Source organism: Mustela nivalis (assembly GCF_964662115.1).
Source record: "Mustela nivalis genome assembly, chromosome: 1".
Lineage (NCBI taxonomy): Eukaryota > Metazoa > Chordata > Mammalia > Carnivora > Mustelidae > Mustela > Mustela nivalis.
The window spans coordinates 196563967-196587492 of record NC_139020.1 but is presented as its reverse complement, the minus strand read 5'-3'; the positions used below and the strand labels follow the sequence as shown (position 1 = coordinate 196587492).

At 58.2% G+C, this 23526-nt stretch overlaps 1 protein-coding gene across 4 annotated transcripts in view; it reads right to left on the bottom strand.

The window, feature by feature from the left end:
- Nucleotides 1-23526, bottom strand: part of CACNA2D2 (calcium voltage-gated channel auxiliary subunit alpha2delta 2) — a 138757-nt gene that overhangs the window by 20836 nt on the left and 94395 nt on the right. For all 4 annotated transcript variants that reach the window (XM_082702240.1, XM_082702241.1, XM_082702242.1 and 1 more), the window contains exons 4-6: nucleotides 11157-11216; nucleotides 3683-3727; nucleotides 228-369 (exon numbers count right to left, since the gene is read on the bottom strand). In XM_082702240.1, coding sequence (XP_082558366.1) covers nucleotides 228-369; nucleotides 3683-3727; nucleotides 11157-11216 — 247 coding nt within the window. The remainder of the gene's footprint in view (nucleotides 1-227; nucleotides 370-3682; nucleotides 3728-11156; nucleotides 11217-23526) is intronic.

Below are 23526 nucleotides of genomic sequence, written 5' to 3'. Positions count from 1 at the left end.
GAGACTGTTGTGCACAGCAGTAAGAGTCTGAGAGTCAGTGTGAGGCCACGCCTGAGAATGACTTGATGACTGTGTGTAGGTGAGCGTGTGTGACCTTGGGTAGCGGGGGCTGAGGGCAGATGGCACCGGCTGAGCACCCGGGACCTGGCAATGCCCAGGCTGTGGGCCTTGCCCCCGTGGTGGCTGCGGAGGGCGCTCTGCACACTCTGATTGCTCTGCACACTCACAGCCTTTGTAGATGTCTGTGGGGATCTGCACGGCCGTGTACGAGTAGTTGACTTTGTTCTTGAAGTTTGAGTCCTCAACGAAGTCCAGCCTGAGGGTGCTGACCTTGGACCCCCTCTCCACATCCTCACTCTCAGGGTCGTCCTGCAGAGAGGGATAACCCCCCACCCCCCCCACACCGTGGTAGTGTCAGGGCTGGAAAATGGTGGTGTGGGGTCAGACAACTCTGCAGGTAGGAGAGGGCCAGAGCTCAGGTGACGGGGGCATCTCAGAATCAGAGACTACTGCAGTCAGAGACGGGGAGAGATGGAGAGACACAGGGACAGATGTACACAGGGTAGGGACCCCTCCCCCAGGAGGCCCATGATTCCCACCTGTGCCTGCCCACCCCACCCACCATCCCTACATTTGCTAAACCCAAATTTCAAACCCAAACCCAAACCCAAACGAACCCTTCCCCCACATTCTTGAAAACCAATTCTCAGTGAAGGAAACGGATCCCGTTGAGGAGCAGGCTGGAGACCTCTGCTTACAAGGACAGGCTTGGGTGATCCTAGAGAGGCCTAGGCAGCCCTTCTCAGGAGCCTTGAGCCCCACACCCCCCACTGGGCTCCACCCACCCCCTGCACGGGGTTCCTTTGGCACCAGGGAGAGGGTCCTTGCCCCCTCTGGGGAAGAGTCACCACTCCTGCAGCTGGTGGCTGTAGGGGCTGAGTTTTGGGGGGAGAGCTGGGCTGGGGTGGGGGCTAGCATTGAGACCCAGGAACTTCCGGAGGGAGGGTCTTCAGCGCTTGCTAGCAGCAGGACTGCAGAGGCTCCTGTTGACTTTCTAAAATGAGCTGCAGCCGTCTGACAGGTGCCAATTACAGCATCTCTCGGCCGAGCAGGCTGGGCATGCGCCGTGCACCCCCCCGCCCACCACCACAGGCTGGCAGGAACGGGTCTGCGGCTACAGCGCATTGATGCCGCAGCCGAGCGGTGCAGGGTGCGGTGGGGGGGGGTGGGCAGGCACTGGTGCAGGTGTGCAAGGGGGAGGGGAAGATGGTGGTAGGGAATGAAGAGGAAAACAGGGAAGAGCCAGATGGGGAGGAAAGGAGGGATGGAGACCAAGGCAGGGCAGGGACAGAGCTGGGGGGCCTTGTGCCCTGGGAGGAAGGGGTGTGGGCAGCTGGATTATGCTCATGGCCCCTTACTGCCTCTCAGTCCCTGTGATCACTGGCAATACCAGGCTCAGCTCATTTCCACCCCCTTGTGGCTCTGCAGACTCCACTGCTCACGGGGTCCTGGGCACCCCTGCCGTGTTCCTGCTTCCTGCTGTATCTTGTCTGAGGAAAGGGTGATGGTGCCTCCCTGCCCAGCCAGATGTGCTCTCCCCACCCCAGGAGTGCTCCGGGTCCGTTCTCTGGCCTGGGGAATGAATTACTGCCTGGATGGGCTGCCGCAGACTGGCCTGGGTTGGAGCTGGCAGGGCTCAGAAGGGTCTGGAGGAAAGACCCTTCATGTCTCTTCAAGGGCGGATTCTGTACAGCAAAAGCCAAGCCGTCTGCTGCCCTCCCCTCGCTCCCTCGCCCCTCACCGTGTGTGCCACCCTCTGCCCACCTCGGCACACCCTAGGAGGGCCCTCAGAAGCTCCTGGATGCTGGGTGAAGCCGGGCCAGGCAGCTGCCGAGCCTGCTGCCTCTGAGGCGTGAGCCGCTCACGTTCCGCTTGCAGGAGGGGGAGGTGCGGGAGAAGAAAGCCCCCGAAATGTCAGCGGCAGATGAAGGGCGCTGGAAAATTTAATCTCCCAACTTTCCCAACTAATGTGACATTTGGATTCCGTTCTGATAAGCTATCAGCTGGCGAACTTTTTCCTTCCTTCTCTTTCCCCCACCCCCACCTTCTGGCTGGTAATTTAAAAGTAAATGGTCTAGAAAGATCTCTAACTGTACCTCTGGCAAAGATTAAAAAAACAAAACAACACAACAAGCAGGGGAGTCGGCAAATGTGTTCACATCGATATTTATAGAGGGCTGGGCTTTTGGCCTGACTTTAGCCCAGCCCTACCTAGGGTGCCTCTCCCTCCTGGGGCTGTCCCTACCCCCATGAGGGGCTGGGAAGGGGTGGTGGTGCAGGGAATCAGTGATCTGGAGCCCGGGGGTGGGGGTCCTGGGCATAGGGAGTTCAGGGGATCCTGGGAGGGGACCAGGCACCAGAATGGCCAAGAAGCCCCTCAGCGCCACCCCCATGCCCAGGGGTTTTGTACGGTGGGCAACTGCAGGCTCCTGGTTTATATTTAATGCACTGATTGCTAAAATTACAGCCTGCTGCTGAGGGGGGTAAGGAATTAGATTCAGGGTCTAATTAAAGGTTCGTTCTTCATTTGAATTTCAGATTCCAGCTTTAATTTTAGCAACTTCTCTGGGAGCCACGGAGGCTCAGCCAAGGGGGAAGCACACCTGCTTTAGCCCCCCCGCACCCCCGCTCTGGCCCCCTGCCCGCCTGCTCTCCTGAAGGCTCACCCAGGCCTGCCTGGCACCACCGACCCTCTGCAGGGATCCCTGCCTGCCTACCCACCTCCGGGGGTCACTGTCTACCTCCCGCTCGCCCTAGGAAATGCCCCTGGCCAATAAGCCCAGGAGAGGAACCCTGGATTTGGGGGTCTCCTGCCCCGGCCAGAGCAGTGGGGCCCCAGAGAGTGAGCTGTTACGACACCTCCGTTTACAGAGAAGACAGGTTCAACAGCGTCTACCTCCAAGGCTGGCAGTTGTGCCTTGGCGTGTTCACCAAAAACCGTCTACTCTGTGGGCCCTGTCCTCTTTCGGACACTCTTGCCTCCTCTGTAGGTCCCCTGCTACCAAAATGCTCATATGGCTTTCATGGGAGGCCTTGGTGACGGGGAGCCCAAGCACACATGAGCCAGTCAGGGGCACAGAGGCAGGGGGGCACTGTGGGTCCGGGCCGTCCAGCCAGCCCCAGTGCTGCCGCCGCCGCTGCCGAGGCCGTCCTTTGTCTGAAGAACAGGCACAGGGCTGGGCTGCCTCTGCAGCTGGGGCAAGCCTGGCTGAGCTATGGGGAGCCCTGATGGTGGGGCCAGCAGCAGGGAGCTCCGCAAGCGGAAGCCGCTGACCCCTCACCACAGGGAAGGTACCTGCCCCATCTGAACCGCATCACAGCTGCATCCTGGCCCTGCCTGCCACCTCCGAAGCCCTCCCCACTGCTCCCTCTTCCTGGCTCCCACAGCGCTCAGCCTCCTCCATGCTGGCACCTGGACTGACCCATGGGAGGAGATCCAAGGGTCTCACTACCTGCCTGGGGTCAGGTGTGGGGCCTGTGCCACTGCTACTTTGCAGGGTGACCTCAGAACTTGGGAGAGCCCCGAGATCTCACACTCATTTTACAGCTGAGGCGACTAGCCCGGGGTGGGGGATGGGCTCTGGCAGCTCCCCACCCCCCGCAACAGAGGTAGGGGACTCACCAGCTCAGCGTCGGCCTTGGCATCATAGTACAGGATATCTTCCTCCTGGGGGGACAAAGAGGCCTTGACCCTCACAGCTCCGCACAAGGCTACCTGAGGGGTAGTCAGGGCCCCTGGCCCAAGGACAGCACTGGTCCTCTCCTGGACAGCTGGCTGAATCGGACCGGGCATGCCGACCTCTGCCCCGGACATTCCCCCCCTCATGGGCCCTCATAGCCTCTGGGGAGATACGCAGCTCCCGGTTGCACAGGGTCTCCACAAGACTCCCTGACTCCAGGACCAGGCGTCCTCTCTGCAACCCCACTGAGAGGTGGGCTCAGAGGCAGCCTGTCTGCAGAGACTCTGGCTGAGGCAGCCCCGGGGGAGTGAGGAAGATGGGAAAATAGAGCCGAGTCTGGGCCAGAGTGAAATAATGACTCGACACCACATCTTCCAATTTCTTCTATTAAAAAGCCTGCTCATTACGGGCATGTACTTATTAATTATCTGTGATTTGTTGTGAAATGCAAGGGGGTTTACACAACAGGAGTGGGAGAAAACAAAGCCCGGCCCCCGCGCCTGCCTCCCTGGGCTCTGCGCGCCTGCCGGTGTGAGCCCAGCCGCCCCGGCCTCGTCAGCCTGTCCGCAGCCTGGTTTCTTGGCCATCTGCGCGCCATAATCACCGGCCACCCCGGGGACCCGTAACACAAACGGGCTAATTTCATGTTTAATGATCTTTAATCAGAACTGAGCATGGCTGACAGCAGCGGCCAGAAGGTGAATCTGGGGCCTTCAAGTGCCACTGGTTCCAGAGGGGCCACCCCACTCCTGACCCTATGGATTCCGGGCTCAGGACATAGGAGAGGGCCATTGTCCACGTCGCCCTCCTCCAGTGCTTTCCTGCGCTGTTTCGTGCCGCAGACACCTGGTGCGTGGCCCTGGCAGCCTGTTTCTTTGTGGTCTGAAAAATGGGGGTGTTGACCAAGTGTGCGCCCAGTGGTCTGGCTATAAAACAGCAAGTACAGAGCCCCCTCCTCACTCCATGCTGTATGACCTTGGGGCCGCACTGCTCCCCCTCAGCTCTGGCTCCTTGGGCTTCAGGGAGGGGCTTGGCCTTGGGGATTGCCCAGGTGCTGGGCCTGAGGCCATTGTTTGAGGTGCTCAGTATGGGGGCTTGTTGTGGGGACAGGGATGTCTTGTCTCCCACCAGTGGTCTGGGTGGGTAGAGGCCACTGGCTGGACCCGTAAACACAGTCCAAGCATTCTGGAACATCGGCCCCATGCCTGGCACTGTGCGTGGGCAAGACTACAGCCGCTGGGTGGATGGAAGACCGGAGACAACCTGATGGCTTTGGTCACCAGAGGCATCTGCTGGCCTCCAGTGCTTCGCACATGCTCAGGGCTCTCCCAGGAGCCCTGCAACCTGCCTCAGACAGAGGAGGACACAGCAGCGGTAAGAAAGGCTTCACACCCAGGCTCCAACCCGCCTTCCCATTGCATCTCTGACCTTTGCCACACCACCCACCCAGCAGGAGGACTGGAACACGGGTGGGCCTGGTGTGGGGGCTGGGGGTCCCGGGCCCAGGCTCCAGGGTGCTCGGCTTTCCCTTGCGCCCGGCTCCGACCGAAGCACATAATGAAAGCTGACATTACATCAAACACAATAAGGAGTTTCGGTTGATGAAGATCATTCCTGAACACACAAACCCATTAAACCGAGGGGAAAAAATATCAATTCAACACACTCGCTGGCAAAAAGAAAATGTGATTTGTTATCTAAAAGGGGGTTATAAACACGGCTCTGATGCTCTTTCCCTCCGTAATGAAAACAGGCGGGCGCGGTAGGAGGACTGCAGATTAGAACATGGGGCTGCACTCACCAACTTTTTAGGCAAACCTCCCGCAAGGACAGGAAAGGGCATGGGTGGGGGGTCAGTAACTCCGGGGCCCCCAGGAGACACATGCTCCTCTCACAGGCCAGGCTGGGGCCTGCCCCCTGCACAGCACCCCTCCAGCTGCCTGTGGCTCCCTGTCTTTTTGTCCTGCTGTTTCATGGTGTCAGCAAAGGATCAGATGCTGGTGGCATCAGTGACACAGGGGAAATGTGTCATACGGGAGGATTTCAGTCCCCTGCAGACAATGGATGAGGCTTAGGAATCTGGGTGCAGTCCTTGTCCCCCAGGAGGCAGGACTCCTCCCTCCCTCGCCTACCTTGAGAGGGCCTGGCCATGCCCCTTCCTTGGTACAGAGAAGGAGTAGTGTGGGATGGTGGCAGGCAAGGTCACAGTGAAAATACACTGTAAACACAGCTGTGGTCTCTACACTTGACACGGTGTGGAGCTGGAGGTGGGGCAGGATGGGGCCATCAGGGTTGGGATGGAGGGCCCCTGGAAAGGCCTCTGTGTCTGCTTTGGCTTGCGCAGTGCCCCGTGTCTGCCATTATTGTCCTGCCTCGGTAAGACCACAAGGGGGCGGTACCTAGTGGTTACACGCTGGGGCCTTGGCAAAGGGTCCCTGCCTCAAATCCTGACCTGAACACGTGTGCTCTGGGATCCCAAACGGTGAGCGAAGACTGAGCCTAGAGCCTCCAAAGCTCTCAGTGGCCCTGGGACTACTCCTGGGGGTCACCTCCGTCTCATCAAGGAGGCAAGGGTGCCTGTTAAATCCTGTCGCCTTGGTGAGGCTTTGCTTTGGGGTCTGGATTTCCCACTTACAAGAGTGGGATGACGCTGCCTGCCTGCTCTGAGGGCACTAGGAAGGCAGGAAGCTGGTCTGTCCAGGTGTTCGGGCCGCCCTTACCCACGGTGGGGGGGCCCTTATGTTTGCAACTCCACAGCCCTGGGAAGGCCCCGAGGGTGGAGGAAACCCTCTGGCTGGGGAGAAATGGGCATCGTCACTCTCTGGGGTCCACAGCCAACACCCCCTTCTGCTACCTGGTGTTTTAGGGACCATTTTGCTTAAACGCGGCAGGAGTGGGGGGGAATCACCCCTTCTGAACTTGGATTTCTCCCACTTGTGGATTTCTGTACCCAGATGGCACATGAAGGGTGGGGTAGGGAGCCCACATGGCCTTTGTATAGATGACACATCCAATCCCTTAGTGGGAGCGGAGCTCAGGAGAGAACATGAGAGGTGCTGGCAGGGGAGAAACAGGGCGAGGAGGTGAGCACGGGGATTAGCAGTTGGTGTCTAAGCCCGGTACTGGGGTGTTCAGTGAGGATGCTCGGCCCTCCTGCCCTGGCTCAGGGCCAGCTCAGCTCAGCCAAAAGGACTGTTTTCTGAGAGAGCCGTCTGTCGCCAGCTTGGCAGAGACGTAGGCAGCCGGCCTGATGGCTGGGGCAGACCTCGGGCTGGTGAGGCCACCTGTCCTGTCCAGCCGGCTCCTCTGGCCCGGTTCAGCCTTCACAGCCTTCCTTTTAGGTTCCCAGACAGAGCTACCTCTCTCATCAGACACCGCCCCGCCCCCAGGTAGGGCTGCGTCTCCTCCTTCAGACTCCCCAGGATAGGACTATTTCCTCCATTAGACTCTCAGGGGAGTACTTTGTCCCCTGCAGGCCCTGGTGTTGGCCCTGAGGCCCTGGGGCCAATGGCCTCTTGTGCTTCCTCCACCCATGCCCTGGCCCAGCTCCTCCCTGGGATGGTGTAGACTGCAGATAACCCCGGCACAGCACGGTGCTGGAGCCAGGGCCAGGGTCCAGCAGGCAGGCCGTCCTCACCCACCCTGAGTGTGATGGGTGCCAGAGCTCCTGCTTGTCTGCCTGCGGGGTCATGGGAGGGGCTGCCTCTAGCAAGGGCCATGGTCTCCCTGGTGTGCAAGGGCTGTGGTTCCCTGCCTCTGCCACAGCCAAGGTGTGGGGTCATGGCCTGAGACTAAGAGGGGAACAGGGGGCCCTCACGTTCAGACCTCTCTTTCTCTCTCTTGTGCCGGTTCTGACCCTGTGGACCCCAGGGTCCCCCGACTCTCTGGGCTGGTGTCGATGGGGTGTGTGTGTGTGCGGATGTCCACTTCTCAGAGGTCTGCATGTAGACCTACTGTGTGCTGTTGCCACAAGGAGGGCCATACCCTACTGATCACAGAGTGGATTCCATGTGCCAAGCATCTCCTCTGTGCCCAGAACTGCCGGTCACCATTCTTCCCATCTTGGATGTAAGAAGACTGAGGCCCAGGTGCTCTGGGCCAACCTGTCCACAGGGCACTGGGCTGGGCACATGGACAGGTGGTGGGTAACCCTGAATCAGGTCCAACTGCTTCTGCCTAGAGGAGCCTTGAGTGGGGCAGACAGATGAGTCCGCTGGGATAGTGGCCTGGGGCAGCCTGCACTGGGAATGGTCAGGGTTGGGGGTCCACAGGGTCAGAACCGGCACAAGAGAGAGAAAGAGAGGTCTGAACGTGAGGGCCCCCTGTTCCCCTCTTAGTCTCAGGCCATGACCCCACACCTTGGCTGTGGCAGAGGCACACTCCAGAGATGGATCCTGGGGCCCGTGGGAGCCAATCTCAGGCTTCCCAGGGAGTTAACTGGGCAGGAAGAGGCATTGCCCTTCTGAAGGAGGAGGGGAGGGCATTCCTGGGAGAAGGCCCGGCTTGTGGAAAGGGCCCGATTTGACAACTGGCATTGAGGCTCTCCTGAGCGCCACACGAAGGAACATGCTGCTTATCTGTACCTCCCTAAGGTCATTGGGAAGGACACAGTCTCAAGGTGGTGGTGTGCCTGCAACGGACAAAGACGCCATTCCTTTCTCAGCCTCGAGTCCCCGTATCCCCCTGGCACGGACAGTCCCCACCTGCGGCCGCTGCCAGCTATCCCAGGCAGCATGGGCGGGGCTGGCTGGCGTGATGGCGAATGCGTTCGCGTTAATGCTCTGCAGCCTGGCAGCTGGGGTGACTGCAGGGTTTCTGGTGAAGAGCAGGGCCCTGACCCTGCAGCTGGGAAGGAGGGGGTGATCCCCACTTCACCCTGCCTGAGATACAGACAGACACGCAGCCGGATGGACTGAGGGGGAGGCAGTGGCCAGCACCTGCTGGCTGGGTGATTGCTTCCACAGCCTGAGGCATCCCAGATTTAGCCGAGGGGAGGCGGACAGCCAGAGCCCACTCCTGCCTCCTCTTAGGACGGAGCACCCAGGATTGGGCATGTACCTACACTGTCGCCAACTTGTCCTCTCTGTGGCCTGACATGTGGAGCGACCTTTCCACACACTAGGCTGGGCCAGCAAGCAGCATCCGACACCAGAGTCCTTTGCCAGATGGGGAAACTGGAGCCCAGCGAGGGACAAACCCTTGCTGGGCCCCTCAAGGACTGGGTGTGTAGGGAGCACGTTGTCTCAAGCAGCACCGGTCTTGGCACCCCTGGATGCCCCTTAGACCTTGCCCCCCCCCCTCCTGGCAGGCTCCGTGGTGCCCACTCTGGCCTGGGGTAAGCTGTTCCTGCCTCAGGGAGTAGCTAAAAATCAAGGGTCAGGAGTCTGGCTGGATGATCCTTGTAAATTTAGGGTTTTCTGCAGAGTCAGGAAAAGAAAATAGGTTTGGGGCTAAGGCAGCCTCTTTGTCTTGTTTGGGGCCCGGGCTGGGAAGGAGAGAAAACCAGGGCGAGGGCGGGTCTTTTCATTCTCTTATTCCCTGTTCCTTCTCTCACTGCCCTGTGTCTGCTCTGCACACAGTCCTGGGTAGGGAGGGAGGACGCAGATATGTCAGGAACAAAGGAAGGGCCAGAGCAGGAGCGGGGTTGGGGGTGGGGTCCTGGATGGCCAGAAGGTGGAGGGGCTGATGGACTGGGACAAGGGAGTGGCCTCACTGGGAAGGGACAGACAGGCCAGGTGGCAAGGAGGAACAGAAGGCAACCGGGCAGAGATCAGGAATAGGCTAGAGTGAGGTGTTCAGCATGGCCGGGGCACAGGGGAGGCGGGTGAGGAATGAGGTTGCCAAGGGGGCCCGAACAGCCAGATCAGGGCTGGGCCTTGAAAAGGATTTGCCTGGGCAGGGGCTGTTTATCGGTGGGAACATCGTCTGAGTGGTGGGTGCTGCCACCATGCTTTTTCTGATCCCCGGGGGCTGAGGAGGCATGGGGACCCAGCGATGGGTGGTGGTGGTGGAAAGGGAGGGAGAGAGCAGGGCCAGTCCTGAGCTCCTGGGAGGCAGGGTCTGTCCAAGGAGTCGTCCAGTCACTCAAGTGCTCACTGGAACCAACCATCCCACCTGAGCTCCCGAAGGGTAGCACCCAGCACCCACCAGGCAGCATAGGAAGGATGCCATGTTGTGGGCAAGGCAAGGCAGGACTCGGGGTGGCCCGGGGGGATGGAGGCCAGGGAGGAGGACCAGACGGGTTCAGGGTGCCTGGATCATGGGCATGAGTTTTCTGGGATCTGACAACCCGGCTGTGAATCTAGGCCACCAACAGGTATCGCAGGTAAGTACTGCAGGTAAGTCTGACCACCCTGTGCCTCAGCGTTCTCATCAGTTGAAGGGGGGGTAATTATCCACTCACGCACCAGATGTGCAAGTCCCAGAGCAGGAGTGGCAAGGGCCGAACCCACCTTATCAAGCCCTGGGTCCCCGCAGGCAGCCCCCTTGGTGCCTCTCCCTGTGGTTCGCACAGAGACCCCCAAAAGGTGTGGCTCAGAGTCCGGAGCAACTGTGCAGGACACACGAGCCTGGCTAACTGGCCTGGTCCCTGAGGGTTCCACCATCCCTGGCATTGGGGGTTCCCCAAGTCTGGGAAGAAGCCTGCCTTAGTCTACCTTCTGGCTTCCTGGGGGCCCACTGAGATGCTGGCCTGACGGAAAGGGTACAGGTGTGTCCAGCCCCAGCCCAAATCAAGCACATTTGCCTGCATTTGTGAGGGCAAGCTGGGTTTGAGACTGGCAGTCAGTGAGGCTTCCCCGCCTTCCTGCACATTCTGGGTCCTTCCACCCTCAAGAAGAGACCTACTACCAGCTTCTCACCCCTCACTCCCTTGGCACCTGGGCTCCTCTGAGCTCTGCTGGTGGAAGGAGAGGCTCCTGCGACTGTGACAAGCCCGGTCCCTGATCGTAGTCAGGTGGCCTCCTGGAATACAGATTGCTGCTCAGGAAATCCCAGGAGGGGGGCAGAGTCCCCTTCTGGCAGTGACGCTTCTGGGTCAGTGTATTACATCTGGAATGTCCTGGAGTCAAGGGACTTCTTTGCCCCAGGGTCTCTCCAGAGTCTGTGCCCATCCTTAACCTCCCAGGTGAAAACAACTTTGGGGAGCATCACTTTAGAGTAGTCTGTCTGCCCCCTGGAGGCCCCCACAGCTCCTCTAGGGTGTTGTGAGAGGTTCTTCTCTGCACCCTGTGTCCCAGCACCAAGGGGAGCCTCAAATGTTTGCTGGAGGCTAGACTGCGGTCCCAGGCTCCCCTCCACAGAGCCCTCAAGTGCTCCTCCGGTGAGTCTGGGCAGCGCCCCCTCCCCGGAATCCACATCTACCCTTGCTGGCTGTGGGCAGGTCACAGGGGCTGGGGAAGGCACGGCAGTTCTTACCTTGATGTTGTCCTGCCAGCGATGGGCTTTCTGGAAGTTCTCAGCAGCGTCGGCCAGTCTCTGAGGAACAGAACACAGGGGGATCAGAGGCTGAGGAAGGCCCACGCCCAGCCCCAGCCTTCTCCATCCCTAGTACTTCCTGGAGCCAGGCTGGCTCAGGGACTCTCTTGCCCCAGGCTGCCAGACCCTCAGAGATTCCTTGGCCCCAGACCTTTCCTAGCTTGCTGTGCGGGCCCTCCCCCCGCAGCTGGGTTCACATAGGGCGGGTGAAGCCTGCATGAAGTGACCTGAGTGCCATCTCCATGGGACTCCCTGTACTTCAGGCCAGCCATATCTCCTGCCCACAGGATCGCAGGGGGACGCCCAAGATGCAGTAGGACCCAGGCCCTAGAGTCAAGCCCCGTTGCCACTCTGTCACGCCAGTGCCAAGGTCAAGGTTGAACTGCCACCAGGGACAGCCATGCCTTGCTAATGCATCTTTGCCCAACTGCTCAGGCCCTGAGCACGTCTCACACACCCAGGCCTGCTACCACTGTCCCTGCTCCAGTTTCCTGAGCCCCTTCTCAGCATGGCTCTCCAAGCCTCTGTCCACACAAGCCTGGCCATCCCTTGGGGCTGGTTCCTGCACTCTCCTCCTTCACGGCCCCTCTGCGTGTGAGCAGTCCTTCTATTCCACACCCTGTTCTCCCCCTGCCCTCTCACAGTCTAGACGAGGAGATAGACACAGATACAACACTAGGTAGAACCACCAGATCAGGAGGAGCTGAAATGCTTCAAGGAAGCATTGGGGTGCTATGGGAACTTGGGGTGTCAGGGAAGGCTTCCTGGAGGAGGCGTTGGTACTCTGCCACCCTCAGGGCCTGAACCCCGGCTGCCCAGAGATTCTTATTTTGTGCCTCCGTGGATCCTGTCCCTCCAAGAACTCTTGAGACTCCTGAAGATGGACCTCTGGGGCCTCCCACAGAGCAAAGCGCAATTAAGTCTTGTTAATCATATTGACAACCATCACCACGAAGAGGTCACTTGCTGCATGCCAGCCCACCACCAGCCCGGTGACATGTCACGTGTAGCTGTCTCCGTTTAGGCCTGACATGTCTTCCTCAGATGAGGAGACCCAGGCATGGAGGCAGTAAGTAGCCTTGCCAAGGTCATAGCATGGGTCAGGCTGGGGCCCTGAATCCAGCCTTCACAATCACATTTGTCTTACCTAGTCCATGACCAAGGTCTGAAGGCGCATTCCATGGGCCCACCATGCCTGGTGAGGGACAGGGAAACACTTATAGGGGAGGGGCTCTGGCCTTCCACCTCTGACCCCCTCCACCCCATGGTAGAGCAGTGGGTCCCACCTGTCGGCCTCCCGCCCTCACTCAGAAGGCCCTGGTCTGTTGGTATTTAGGACACATGCTCCCATTCATTAGTCCAGGCATGGTATGGCACGTGGACCCCAGAAGAGAGGTTCTAACAAAGCCTGGCAGCTGCCCATGAGGGGGAGATGGGGGCCGGGACGTGGGAGATTGGTTTTCCTCCCTCCCAGCATGGAACAGGGTCGTGGTGTGGTATGGCCTACATTCTCCGGGGTGGGATGTCACCTCTGGCAGTTAGCAGGGCTGACCAGGGCCAACCTTACTCCTGCTGGGCCTAGCTCCCCCTCTTCCTCAGGCCAAGAACAATGAATGCTGGGAAAGCTATGAGGCTGGGGATCTTGGGGACAGGGTAGGAAATTTTCTCTTGTCAAACCCCCTCACTTCATGATGCTGGGTCCCTCCTGGCCTCCAATTCCCCCTCCTGCTACTCCACCTGTCTTCTCCGTAGGTTCCAGCCCCTGCCCACCTGTTATGCAGTGCCCGAGTGGGGTGGCTCACCCCACCCCACTTACCCAGCTTCGGGGACCAGGCACCTCTACACCCGGACACCTCTCATATCTTAGGGGTCCTGGACACCTTTTGGGGGTGACCCTCAGGCCCACTGGAGTGTATTCCGTCCCCTCCTAGAATGAGCCCATCCACACTGGAACCGCTGTCACCTACGTCTTACCCGTGTTGTCACTCAAATCACCTACTATTCGTCCCTCAGGCTCCTGTGTCCTTTTTTTTTTTTTTTTTTTTTTAAGATTTTATTTATTTATTGGACAGACAGAGATCACAAGTAGGCAGAGAGGCAGGCAGAGAGAGAGGAGGAAGCAGGTTCCCCGCTGAGCAGAGAGCCTGATGCGGGGTTCGATCCCAGGACCCCGAGATCATAACCTGAGCCAAAGGCAGAGGCTTAACCCACTGAGCCACCCAGGCGCCCCTCCTGTGTCCTTTCTTGCCCTTTGTCATCTCTTCTCCAAATGTGGATCTGATCTTGTGGCCAGCCCCTGCCCCTAAGCCCTTCAGCAGCTCCCTATGGCTCTGCATATAGAAGGCAAAGCTTTCTTGAGGTCCCAAGGGGTTCGCTTGCACTGCCATCCTGGGGTCTCTTCTCAGCCTAAACTATAAACACCCCCCGTGGATGGGTGAGGCTCCTGCTTCACAAGGCTGCAGAGTTCTTTCGCAGAGGGCGTTGCTGTGGGACACGCACACATGACATGTGTTATTACTGCTAACCCAGCATCTGCTGCGCCCGCTCTGCACCTGGGCTGGACGGGAGCGCGTGAAGCCAAGAAACAGCCCCTGGGGCCGCACCTCGAGAGCTCAGACTTGGGCAATTTCCTCCTCAGTGGCCTCCTCCTTTCCCGGACCCAGACTTTTTCTCGGAGTGGGCCTCAAGCTCCACTGAGGCCACTGCCCCTCATGGGGGATGAGGTGAGGGCTGGGTATGGGAATACCCAGGTCAGGCCTCTTGGGTCAGGAAAGTGCCAGTGCTGAGGGGGCTGCAAACACCAAACGGACGTCCGCTGAAGTGTCCAACTGGGCCGCAGCCTCGGGGAGCTGTTCTCTCCTATACCCACCTCCCTATGGGCCCGGGGTGCCACCAGCACCTTCCACCTCTCAGGGCTCTGCTCCGTCTGAGGGATGCATGGGCCCAGGACTGGGGCTCCCTAGCTGAGCAGCCATGGTGAGGGAGACACGGGGGGCGGGTACGGTAGCCTCCTCGAAGTCCCCCGGGCTCGAAGGCCTGGGTCAGCCCGCTGACTCGTGAATAACGGAGCAGCAATAGCCACAGCGAAAGGATTACGTTTAATCCTCAGTAACGATCAAGCCATTATTATTTGTTCGGTGTTACAGATCAATCAGCCCATCCCCGGGCGCTGGACGTGTGGAAACTGCTAAACACACAGGCCTGGGGGTTCAGGAGGAAGGGTGGAGGCAGCAGAACGGGGCTGCAGCGGGCAAGCGGCGGCTGCCAGAGGCCCATTGGGTCTGAGGGGCTCAGGGGAGAGGACTACGCCGACCCACAGGCATGCCTGAGGGGCCCCAAGCGGCAGGCAGCCCTGGCCTGGGTTCCAAAGCTGGCTTTCTTGAGTACGTGGCTTCCCCTGCTGGTCCTCAGTGTCTTGTCTGTAAATTGGAGATAGGAACTGTACCCATTCAGACGGTGGGTAGGTTCTTGGCAGCTCCCTTGCTCCAACCCCCAGAAGTTGCCCAGAGGGGCCAGTCTTCTAGGGGTGTCTCTTGCTGGCTCCAAGCATGCAAGTCTCTTGCTCCATGTCTCTGCCTGGATGTGCTCCCTAGCCCCCCAGTCAGCCCTATCAGACTCTCACCTCCCCTGGATTCCTCCTATTGCCCTTGCCCGGTCCCTGGGCTCCCCTCCTGTCGGGCACTCAGAGCCTCGGGCTCCCATCTCTACAGTCCGGCTCAAGTCTGTATGAGAGATGTGCTTGTGGCCCAGCCCCACCCTGCTCTAAGGTTCATCCTCCTAGAGCATGAACCTCCTGCTTCTCCTGGGTCCTTATGATGGCCTCCAGGCAGGCAGGATGGGGAAGGAAACTGACGCCCAGAGGGGAAGACAGAGCCTACAAGACTCCCAGCCGGTCAGGGGCAGGGGTGGGCGCACAGCTTGGTCCCATGTCCAGGATACTGCCTTTCTGGGACGGTGGGGGAGATGTGGTCCGTTCTCACCCCTCAGCCACCAGCAGCCTCTGGCTCTCCTGCTACCAGGCCCTAGCACATTCTGCTTCTGCCCTGTGTCCCCTCACCCAGACTCCTCAGTGGGTTTGCTCCCTCACCCTTGAGGTATTAGCTGAGGCCCCATCCTCTTCCGAACCACTCCCTGACCCCTGCCAAGCCTGCATCTGTCCCTGTCACATCTCACTGCTTTCTTCCTTGTGCTCTGAGCTTGGTGAGGGCTCTTTCCAATAAGCTGGCCCCTGGCACACAGTAGGTGCACAAGGAACATCCACTAATTTAAAGTCAGAATATCTCTGAACCTGGGTGGAGACCTGGCAGGAGTCTGGCTCTGCCAGCCAGCTGTGGGACCCTAGGTGGGTGGCTTCCCCTCTCTCAGCCACTTCTCATCACATCGTGGAGGGTTAGGGTGGGCTGGGAGGGAGACACTGCCGCAGACTTTCTGATGGTGGCTGGCCTGGCCCGAGACTTCCCCATCGCGGCCAAGGCGTTGGGAGGGAACCACGGTGAGACTGCTGAGCAGGGCTGCTCACGGCCAAGTCCATCACAATAACAGCGGGCATTTCAGAGGCAATTATCAGAGAGTTTCACTTAACAGTCAATTTCCCTCGGCTCCGGAAACCGTTCTTACAGGAAAAGGCAAGAAAGAGGAGGACTCGGGGTGTGCTGGGCTGGGGACGAAGTTCCCCTGCTGAGTAGCCCCTTGGCAGACACCTTCACATTTCACTAAGTGAAACATCTTTCCATTGCTATGGAGGCGGTGAACTCAGATGAGGGGTCTGGAGACATGGTGGCTGCCCCTCGGAGGCCAACAGCTGGAGGGTCCAGCCCCGGCTGCCCTCTGGGAGGGGTGGAGCTTGGGGGTGAGGAGGCTGGAGCTCTCAGGCTCCTCCCTCCTCTCTGGGGGCCCATTGCTCCCCCAGTGCTGGGTGCCTCGCTTCTCCTGAGCCTCCTCCTCTCACCCCAGGGCTGGTTGAGCCCGAATGGGTCTGGGGAGCGACTGCCTATCAAATAGGATTTGTTTCATGCAGCCCAGAGGGAAAGATTGTATGAGGTGTTTGAGCTTAATTAGTCATAGTTACTCCCTCTTCCAAGAGGATACTAGAGGCTTAGGAGGAAAGTCTCTGAACTCACGGGGAGCAGGCTATTGAGATCTGGGCCACTGGGGCTGAGCCCGGCAGAAGCCAGGATGGGGGGCCCAGGGTGGAGTCTGGGGGCTGCAACGTCCTAGCACCAAGCAGATGCCCTGAAGACACTGCCCAAGTATTTCAAGGAAGGGGATGGGGACAGAGGACACCAGACCCCGTCCCTGGCACCTCCCCTGGGCCAGGGCTTCACGGACAGGTGTAGGTCATCCAGTAACAGGTGGAAGTCTGGGCCTCTTCTTCACCCTCCCCCTTCTATCCCCCTCAAGCCACCAGAGTCGTCAGTTTCCCTGCCTTTTACAGGAGAGCAGACCGAGGCTCAGAGCATAGGTGTCACGAGCCCAGGCCCCTGGTAGGGAAGTGGTAGAGAGAGGCATCGACCCTGATCTGTCGGCAGTGTTGGACGGTGAGCATCTCAGGGAAGGACGGGTCTGGCCACACAGGTCTGCTGATTGGGCTCAGATGCCCCCCCACCTGCCCCTGAGAAGCCGCTCCTTTGTCCTTTCCCCAGGAGAGTGGATCAGCCTTCCAGACGCTGCTCTGAGCCGACCCCCTATGGGCCCAGACCTCAGGAGGGGCTGAGGATCAGGGTGTCCAGCAGCCCCTGACAACCCAGCCTTGCCACCGCCGCCATCCTGCTTCCCTCCCTTGCCTGCGGGCCCCGTATTAGCTCTGTATTGTGCACTGATAGATACTAAATACAGATTTCCAATTTCCAGAGCTGTTATGGTCTAATGAGTAAATAATATACATATTTAAAACTGTCTAAAAACATATCTGCATAATTAAAATATCTGCATAATAATGAAGCAAGATGCAGCTTAGCAAGGAAGCGGCTCGAGCTCCAGGGCTGACGACAGGGGTAGGTGCGCAGGTCGGGTGGAGGGTCACGGCCCTGTGGGTCTCTTCCTTCCTGCTACCTTGGCTTGAATGAGCATTTGTCTGTCTGTCCACCTCCTGCTCCAAGCGGTTACTTCCACAGTCAGAAACCAGGAGAATCCCAACTTGGCCACGTCCTTGCACAACCTGAGACCTGGGGGAGGTGCACGTGTGGACGGTTGGTGCCCGCTGCCTGAGTGACGGCAGCCTTGAACACTCTGACTGCCACCATCTGTGACACCTTCCAAAGGCAGGCCATGTCCTGCGCCCCCAGTTTGCTGGGTTCTGAGGGGCAGAGAGAAGCACACCGGATGGGCAGAGTGGGCTGCCCAGGACCCATGTCAAAGGAGATGCCTGTGGCTCTGCCTTCCTGTCGAATGCGCCACAGACACCCGTGCGCTGGGGTGGGACCACACTTGGCCTTACCCCCCCACCCTCTCCATCCTGCTGCATCTGTCCACACCGGACACACTTGGCTCCCGTCCATGACACCTCCGACCCACCCTTTCTGTATGAACCCGACCTTCAGCCGAAAGATAAAACCACCATCAAAACAATGAAAAACAAAACAAAACAAAAAAAATGAAAAACAAACAAACACTCAAACCTCAGACCAAAACTCCGGCAACCAAAACTATGGGGAAAATCACTAACGCGCCTCGAAGTGAAGGGCACCTCGGGGGACAACCATCACGTGGGGCCTGCGCGGTTGCTGGCGGCCAACAGGCTCCCTGCCTGACCTTTTCCCTTACCAGCTGCACACGTCCTCTACGAGCTGATTTAAAAAAAAAAAAAATAGTAAAATGGATTTTTTTCTTTCAGAAAAAAAAAAAAAAAAAGGTCAGAATACATGTACCAGGAAAAAACTCATTCGAGTTGTGGATCCCCTCTGCAGGGGCTCCCGACTCTCCACCCCCCAGGTCCGGGCTTGCTTGCTCTCTGTGGGCATCTCGGCCTCGGTTATCGATTCCTGTGCCTTCTTGGTCCTGCCTGCAAGGGCAGCCCCTGTTCTAATTTCCCAGGAAAGACAGGAAGAAGGGAGGGGTGGCTTGGGCTAAAGATGGAGATGGGGCTGGGGAACTGGGTACCCCAGAGGCTGGAATTTCAGACCGCACAGGATTTCCTGGAACATCCCCGGGCACCGAGGGAAGATTGCTGTGTTGTACTGTGCCTGGCAGGACTTCTTAAAAAACCCACTCTTTCCTACTACTGATACGTCACCCTCCACCGGACAGTTTAACATGTGGAGTGGGAAGCCGTGTAGAGAGAGTAGGAAGGAAAGGAGGTGAGTTGGCACTTGGGGGATGACATCAATTCCACTGGCTTCGCTGCTTTAGCTTTCAACGGGAACCTCCCTCAGTCTAGAAAGAGCTGGGCCCAAGGTATCATGGGGCAGGATCCAAATGTGTTCACTGTGAACAGGGCAAGGGGCGAGGGGCCCCTGTGGGTGAGCAGAACATTCTCAGGGGCTGGCCTGAATTTACAGAGCAGTTGTCAGGCACCGTGGCTGAAGTCCACCCTCTGGAAATTTCAGCTCTGGTGTTGGGTCGCTTCAGGAGGGAATGAGTGTGGACAGCCTTGTGCTGAGGGCAGAAGCATAGGGCTGGCTCTTGGGGCCTTGCCGTGCCCGGTCACTGCTGCTGCTCCTGGGTCCCCTGACGGGCACCCATCAGAGTTTTCCTGATGAGAAATAAGCCAAAAAATCCAACACACAGGTCAGAGTTTGGGCCATGGCCCCAGAGCCCGGCCATATGCAAGCACCTTACCCCTGACGAGGGTGAGCTGAGGGTTGGGCCATGTGGATTCCAAGGCTGAAGGAACTTGGTCCAATTGGCACAATCCCTCAGGAGGCTAACAGGGGTAAGAACCCACCAACATAGCTGGCACCCCCTTAGTCTCAGCATGAAACCTGCATATCTGTACAGGGGACTCAGTCCCTGGTAAGCCAGGTGGAATTTCTCATAAAATTTCCAGTTTTGTCAGGTTTCCTCCCTCTGAAGGATGACCCAGTGTAATTCACCAATGTATCTTTCGTTCCTTTAAAAAACATGCAGATAGCATCAGGTGAGGGTGTCAGGCCCAGGGCTGTTGGCCACTCTCCAGTCAGAGGAGATGGGCGACACACCATTTATTAAAGTGTACTGTGGAAATATCGCTGACTCCTCTCCCTCAACAGGTCATGTTCTGGAGACAAGCACGTGAGGGCATGGGTGTGTGAGCGTGTCTGTGTGTGACAATGGCCCTGCCAAAGAGACCAGGAGTCCCGAGCTCCTAAAGCCGAGTGGCTGCCCAGTGCATCATCTGGGAAACGTTGCCTTCATCTCTCCGCACCTGTTTCTCACCTGTATATGGGACCAGAATCCTGCCTGGGCTCTCCTAGGGCCACGGGAATGCAGATGCACAACAAGGTCAAGACAGAGAGCAGGAGGCAGACTCACTCTGGGTATTGGAGATATAGCCCCAGGTTGTAGGTTGCCCCTTCCCTTAGCTCTGCCCAGGGACCTTTGGACTGCTCCAAAACAATCTTGGATACTCTCTTGGGCCTCTGACCTTGGCTTGACCTGGCTTCATTTGAAGCTCATGCCAATGAACTGTTTGTCCCTCTCCTTATCACTGCCTCTGTCCACTGGACCCCAGCATCCTCCCTGTCCTCCAGCCCAACCCTGCCTTAGGTAGGAACTGAGGGCCCATTTGTATGTCTTACTCAACCAACTCTACCCAAGTTGAGCCATCACTTCCCTAAGTCCATCTCTTGGAAGCTGGTCCCCTCCAAATCCCCCTACTCCTGTGACTTCCCTCTCCCTTCTGACCAGACCTCTTCAGAACCACCCTCAACCCAACTTCAGACTCCTACCCAAGCTGCTTAGTATAAACTCATCCTCCCCAGGCACCCCCACAGGCCCATGTCCCCCCAGGCCCCACTTTCCTGTTGCCACCCTTTATGGGGACCTGTGTGGCCTGGCCTTGCCAACCTTGTCACTCTCGCCCCATGACGACCTGGATTCTGCCTTCCCACCATGTTAGGTTCCCTGCCCTTGTTTGTGCTGCACCCTAAGCCTGGACCACCTCCCCCACCAGCCCCCAAGCCTGCACAACTGCCTCCTGCAGGAAGCCTAGTGCTCTGGCCAGCCTGGTTTCCAGAATTCCCTGTGACACCTTCCATCACTACTTTGTCTGACTCCCCCCATATGTGGTCTCTTGAGGGCAGGGGCTTGATTCACCGAAGTGTGGCCCTGGTTCTGGGTGCAGGCTTCCATCTTGGTCAAGTAGGCTGGTGGAGGGGGAGGAGATCAGGAGGTGCCCTTAGACACCTGCTGGCTTAGAGGCCATGGATTTGCCTGGGGTGGAGATGGCAGAGACCACGCCAGAAGCAGCACCAATGACAGAACACAGGGATTCCAGATGGTGCAGAGATAAAGGCGTGAGCAGAGTGAGGCTGAGTACAGGCCCCACAGGGTACCCCATGCAGAGGGGGCAAGTGATTGCCTCCGAGGTCTGAACTGAAGATGTCTGCCTCACTAAAAATCTCATCCACCAGTCCCACCCAGCTGCTGCCAAGTCAATGATGAAATGGTTTGGAAGCAAAAGTCACTGAGGCCTTGCCAGAGTGAGAGGCTGGGGGTAGTGGACACGGGCTCCTCATCTGGCCAAGTCAGCCAGGGGTTTGTCCTCCTGTTCTGGCCCCAGACCAGTGCATTCTCCAGACATGATCTGACCCCCTCCTCCAAGAAGCTTTCTCAGATGTCTTTACACCCAACCACAGCCCAGGGACAGGACATGGGAACATGGTGGTTCCAGTGGGAAGAGGTTGATATGACCCTCCCTCTTTGCTGTCAACAAATGTTTATTAAGCACCTACTGTGTGCCTGACCTATGCTAGGCTAGGCCCTGCTCTCAGGGACCTCAGGGTCCAGCTGGGCCTGGACTTTCAGAAACATGGACAGAGGCAGGCAAGCTTGGCAGGGTGGCCACAGGGCCGCGTTTGGTCATCTGTCTGGGTCCTACCCTGCTTAGGTCCCCGGGGTCACATTCCAGGAATGATCCCAGGAGTTGCCTCGAGTGTTGGGACGGTGGACCACCTGTAATTCTTCTCTTTGTCCCACCCAACATACCACTACAATTCGGTCCTACTGTCCCAAGCACAGAACTTGGTAGAGGCCTCTATACTAACAGCTGCCTGCGGTAGCAGTTTCGCTGGGAGAATTTAGGGGTGCTAGGAGGTCTTTCTGTTATGAAATGTACTTCCATGTAAAAGCTGAGTCTGAGCGCCCCCCACCAACTAGAACAGAGGAGTGTGATCCCCTGTGTGTGAGGACAGTAGAGCCCAAGCCCCCACCCAGCCACCATGCTCCCTTCCCATGATGTTATTTTTGTACTTTTTCCTAAAACACAGCCTGAGCGGGCCCTTCTCGACTCTATTAACATTAGGAATCTAATCAGTAATCAGGCAGCTCATAATTTTCTGATTAGCTCTGATTAGACCCAACCTCAGGGGGAGAGGGAGTGGGACAGTGAGAGGGGAGGTGGGGCTGGTGGGGCACCAGGACATGCCTGAGGGGGCAGTAGCTGGGCTGGGGTGGAGGGCAGAGGGAAAGGGCCTCCTTCCCCACTGTCCTCTGTCCTGGCAGAGGGTGTAGGGTGGAGTCTTGAGTTGCACTGGGTCAGAAAGGTTGCAGGGGTCGGACAGCAGGGCAGTAGGAAAGGGGCCCCTTTGTCCCCTCACAGTAGGGACCCCAGGGCAAGCTGGGCCTGGACTTTCAGAACCATGGACAGAGGCAGGCAAGCTTGGCAGGGTGGCCACAGGGCTGCGTTTGGCCATCTGTCTGGGTCCTACCCTGCTTAGGTCCCCGGGGTCACATTCCAGGAATGATCCCAGGAGTTGCCTCGAGTGTTGGGACAGTGATCAACTGGTCAACTGGGCAGGCCCAGAGATGGGCCTGCTCAGAAGGCTGCTGTGCGTGACCTTCACATGGAGAGCTGGCCCTGGCCACTGTTGCTGAGCACACCGTAAGCAGAACTTGATGACCATCACCTTCATGGTAAAGACAATGAGGCCAAGGGCCTTACTGCACATTCAGGGAGCCAAGGCCTGGAGGGACCACCCAGGTGATGGTGTCAGTTAGAGGTAAGCCTGGACTTATACTGAGGCATCCCAGGCCAGCCAAACCTTTCTTCTGCCTAGGTCCTGTGTATCACCGTCATACCACATGCAATGGATGGTTCCATGGTGCCAGTCAAACCAGACCTCCTAGACCTGCCACACGTGGGAACTGGACCTCTGGCCTGTCCCTAGTCCTGAATGACCATGAAGCCCAAACCTCTCCTTGCCCCCTACTACCCCCATCCAGCGGCCTTCCCCATAGGCCCAGATTCTTCTGAGTCAAATCCTGAAGCCCCACTCAAATCAAGGTCAGAGTGGCCCTGCCCGTGCCCCTGGTCTGAATTACCCCTTGTTGGACGCAACCATCCAGGTGACCTCTGGTGAAGCGCGTGAGCCCCGTTGGAGGAGATGTGCACAGCTAATGCCATGCAAATTGGCACGGAGGCAATCAGCCTGACTCTACAAGCTGCCCCACCGGCCGCAGGCTGGCTCATTGTCTTTTCTGTCAATTTGCATCTCATTACCCAGAAGGCTGTGCTTGCTAAAGGTTAAAAGAAAAAGAGAATCAAGCCTTACTGCACCCTTCCTCCAGTGAGGGCACACCCCCCATGTGGGATAGGGCTGCCCAGTGGACTGGCCCATGAGGTGCACTCCACGGGGAGCCCATCAGCTCCATCACTCCCACTGCCACCACCATTACCTCATTGCCACCAGAGTGTCACTCCCATCACCACCATCACCGCCACCTCCGTCATCACTGTTGATCCCCACCTAACCAATGCCAGCATGGCTCATCACCCCTACCACGATTACGCTGTCACTGGTCCTCCCATCACCGATTATGACCGGCATCACTACCTCCACCTCTGTCATCACAGGCACCTCCACCATCACCTCCACCAGCACCACCTTCATCACCTCCCACTGCCTCATGGTCACCACCTGCTCCATCACCTCTGCATTCCTCAGGGGAGTTTGGTGAGCGGGCAGAGACCGCTGATCCTTTACCTTTCTCTATCACCCTCCAGCATCATGGGAAGGTTAGAGAAGCTGTAAACAAACGATCTGGTGATCAGAGACCTCATAAGTCAACCACCTGGACACGGGAGCTTGTAACTGGGTGTCTCAGGAAGGCAGCCCGTAAGGCCTGGGGGAGGCAGGTGGAGGGAGGATGCCGGCTGCTCTGACAGAGCCCCCGG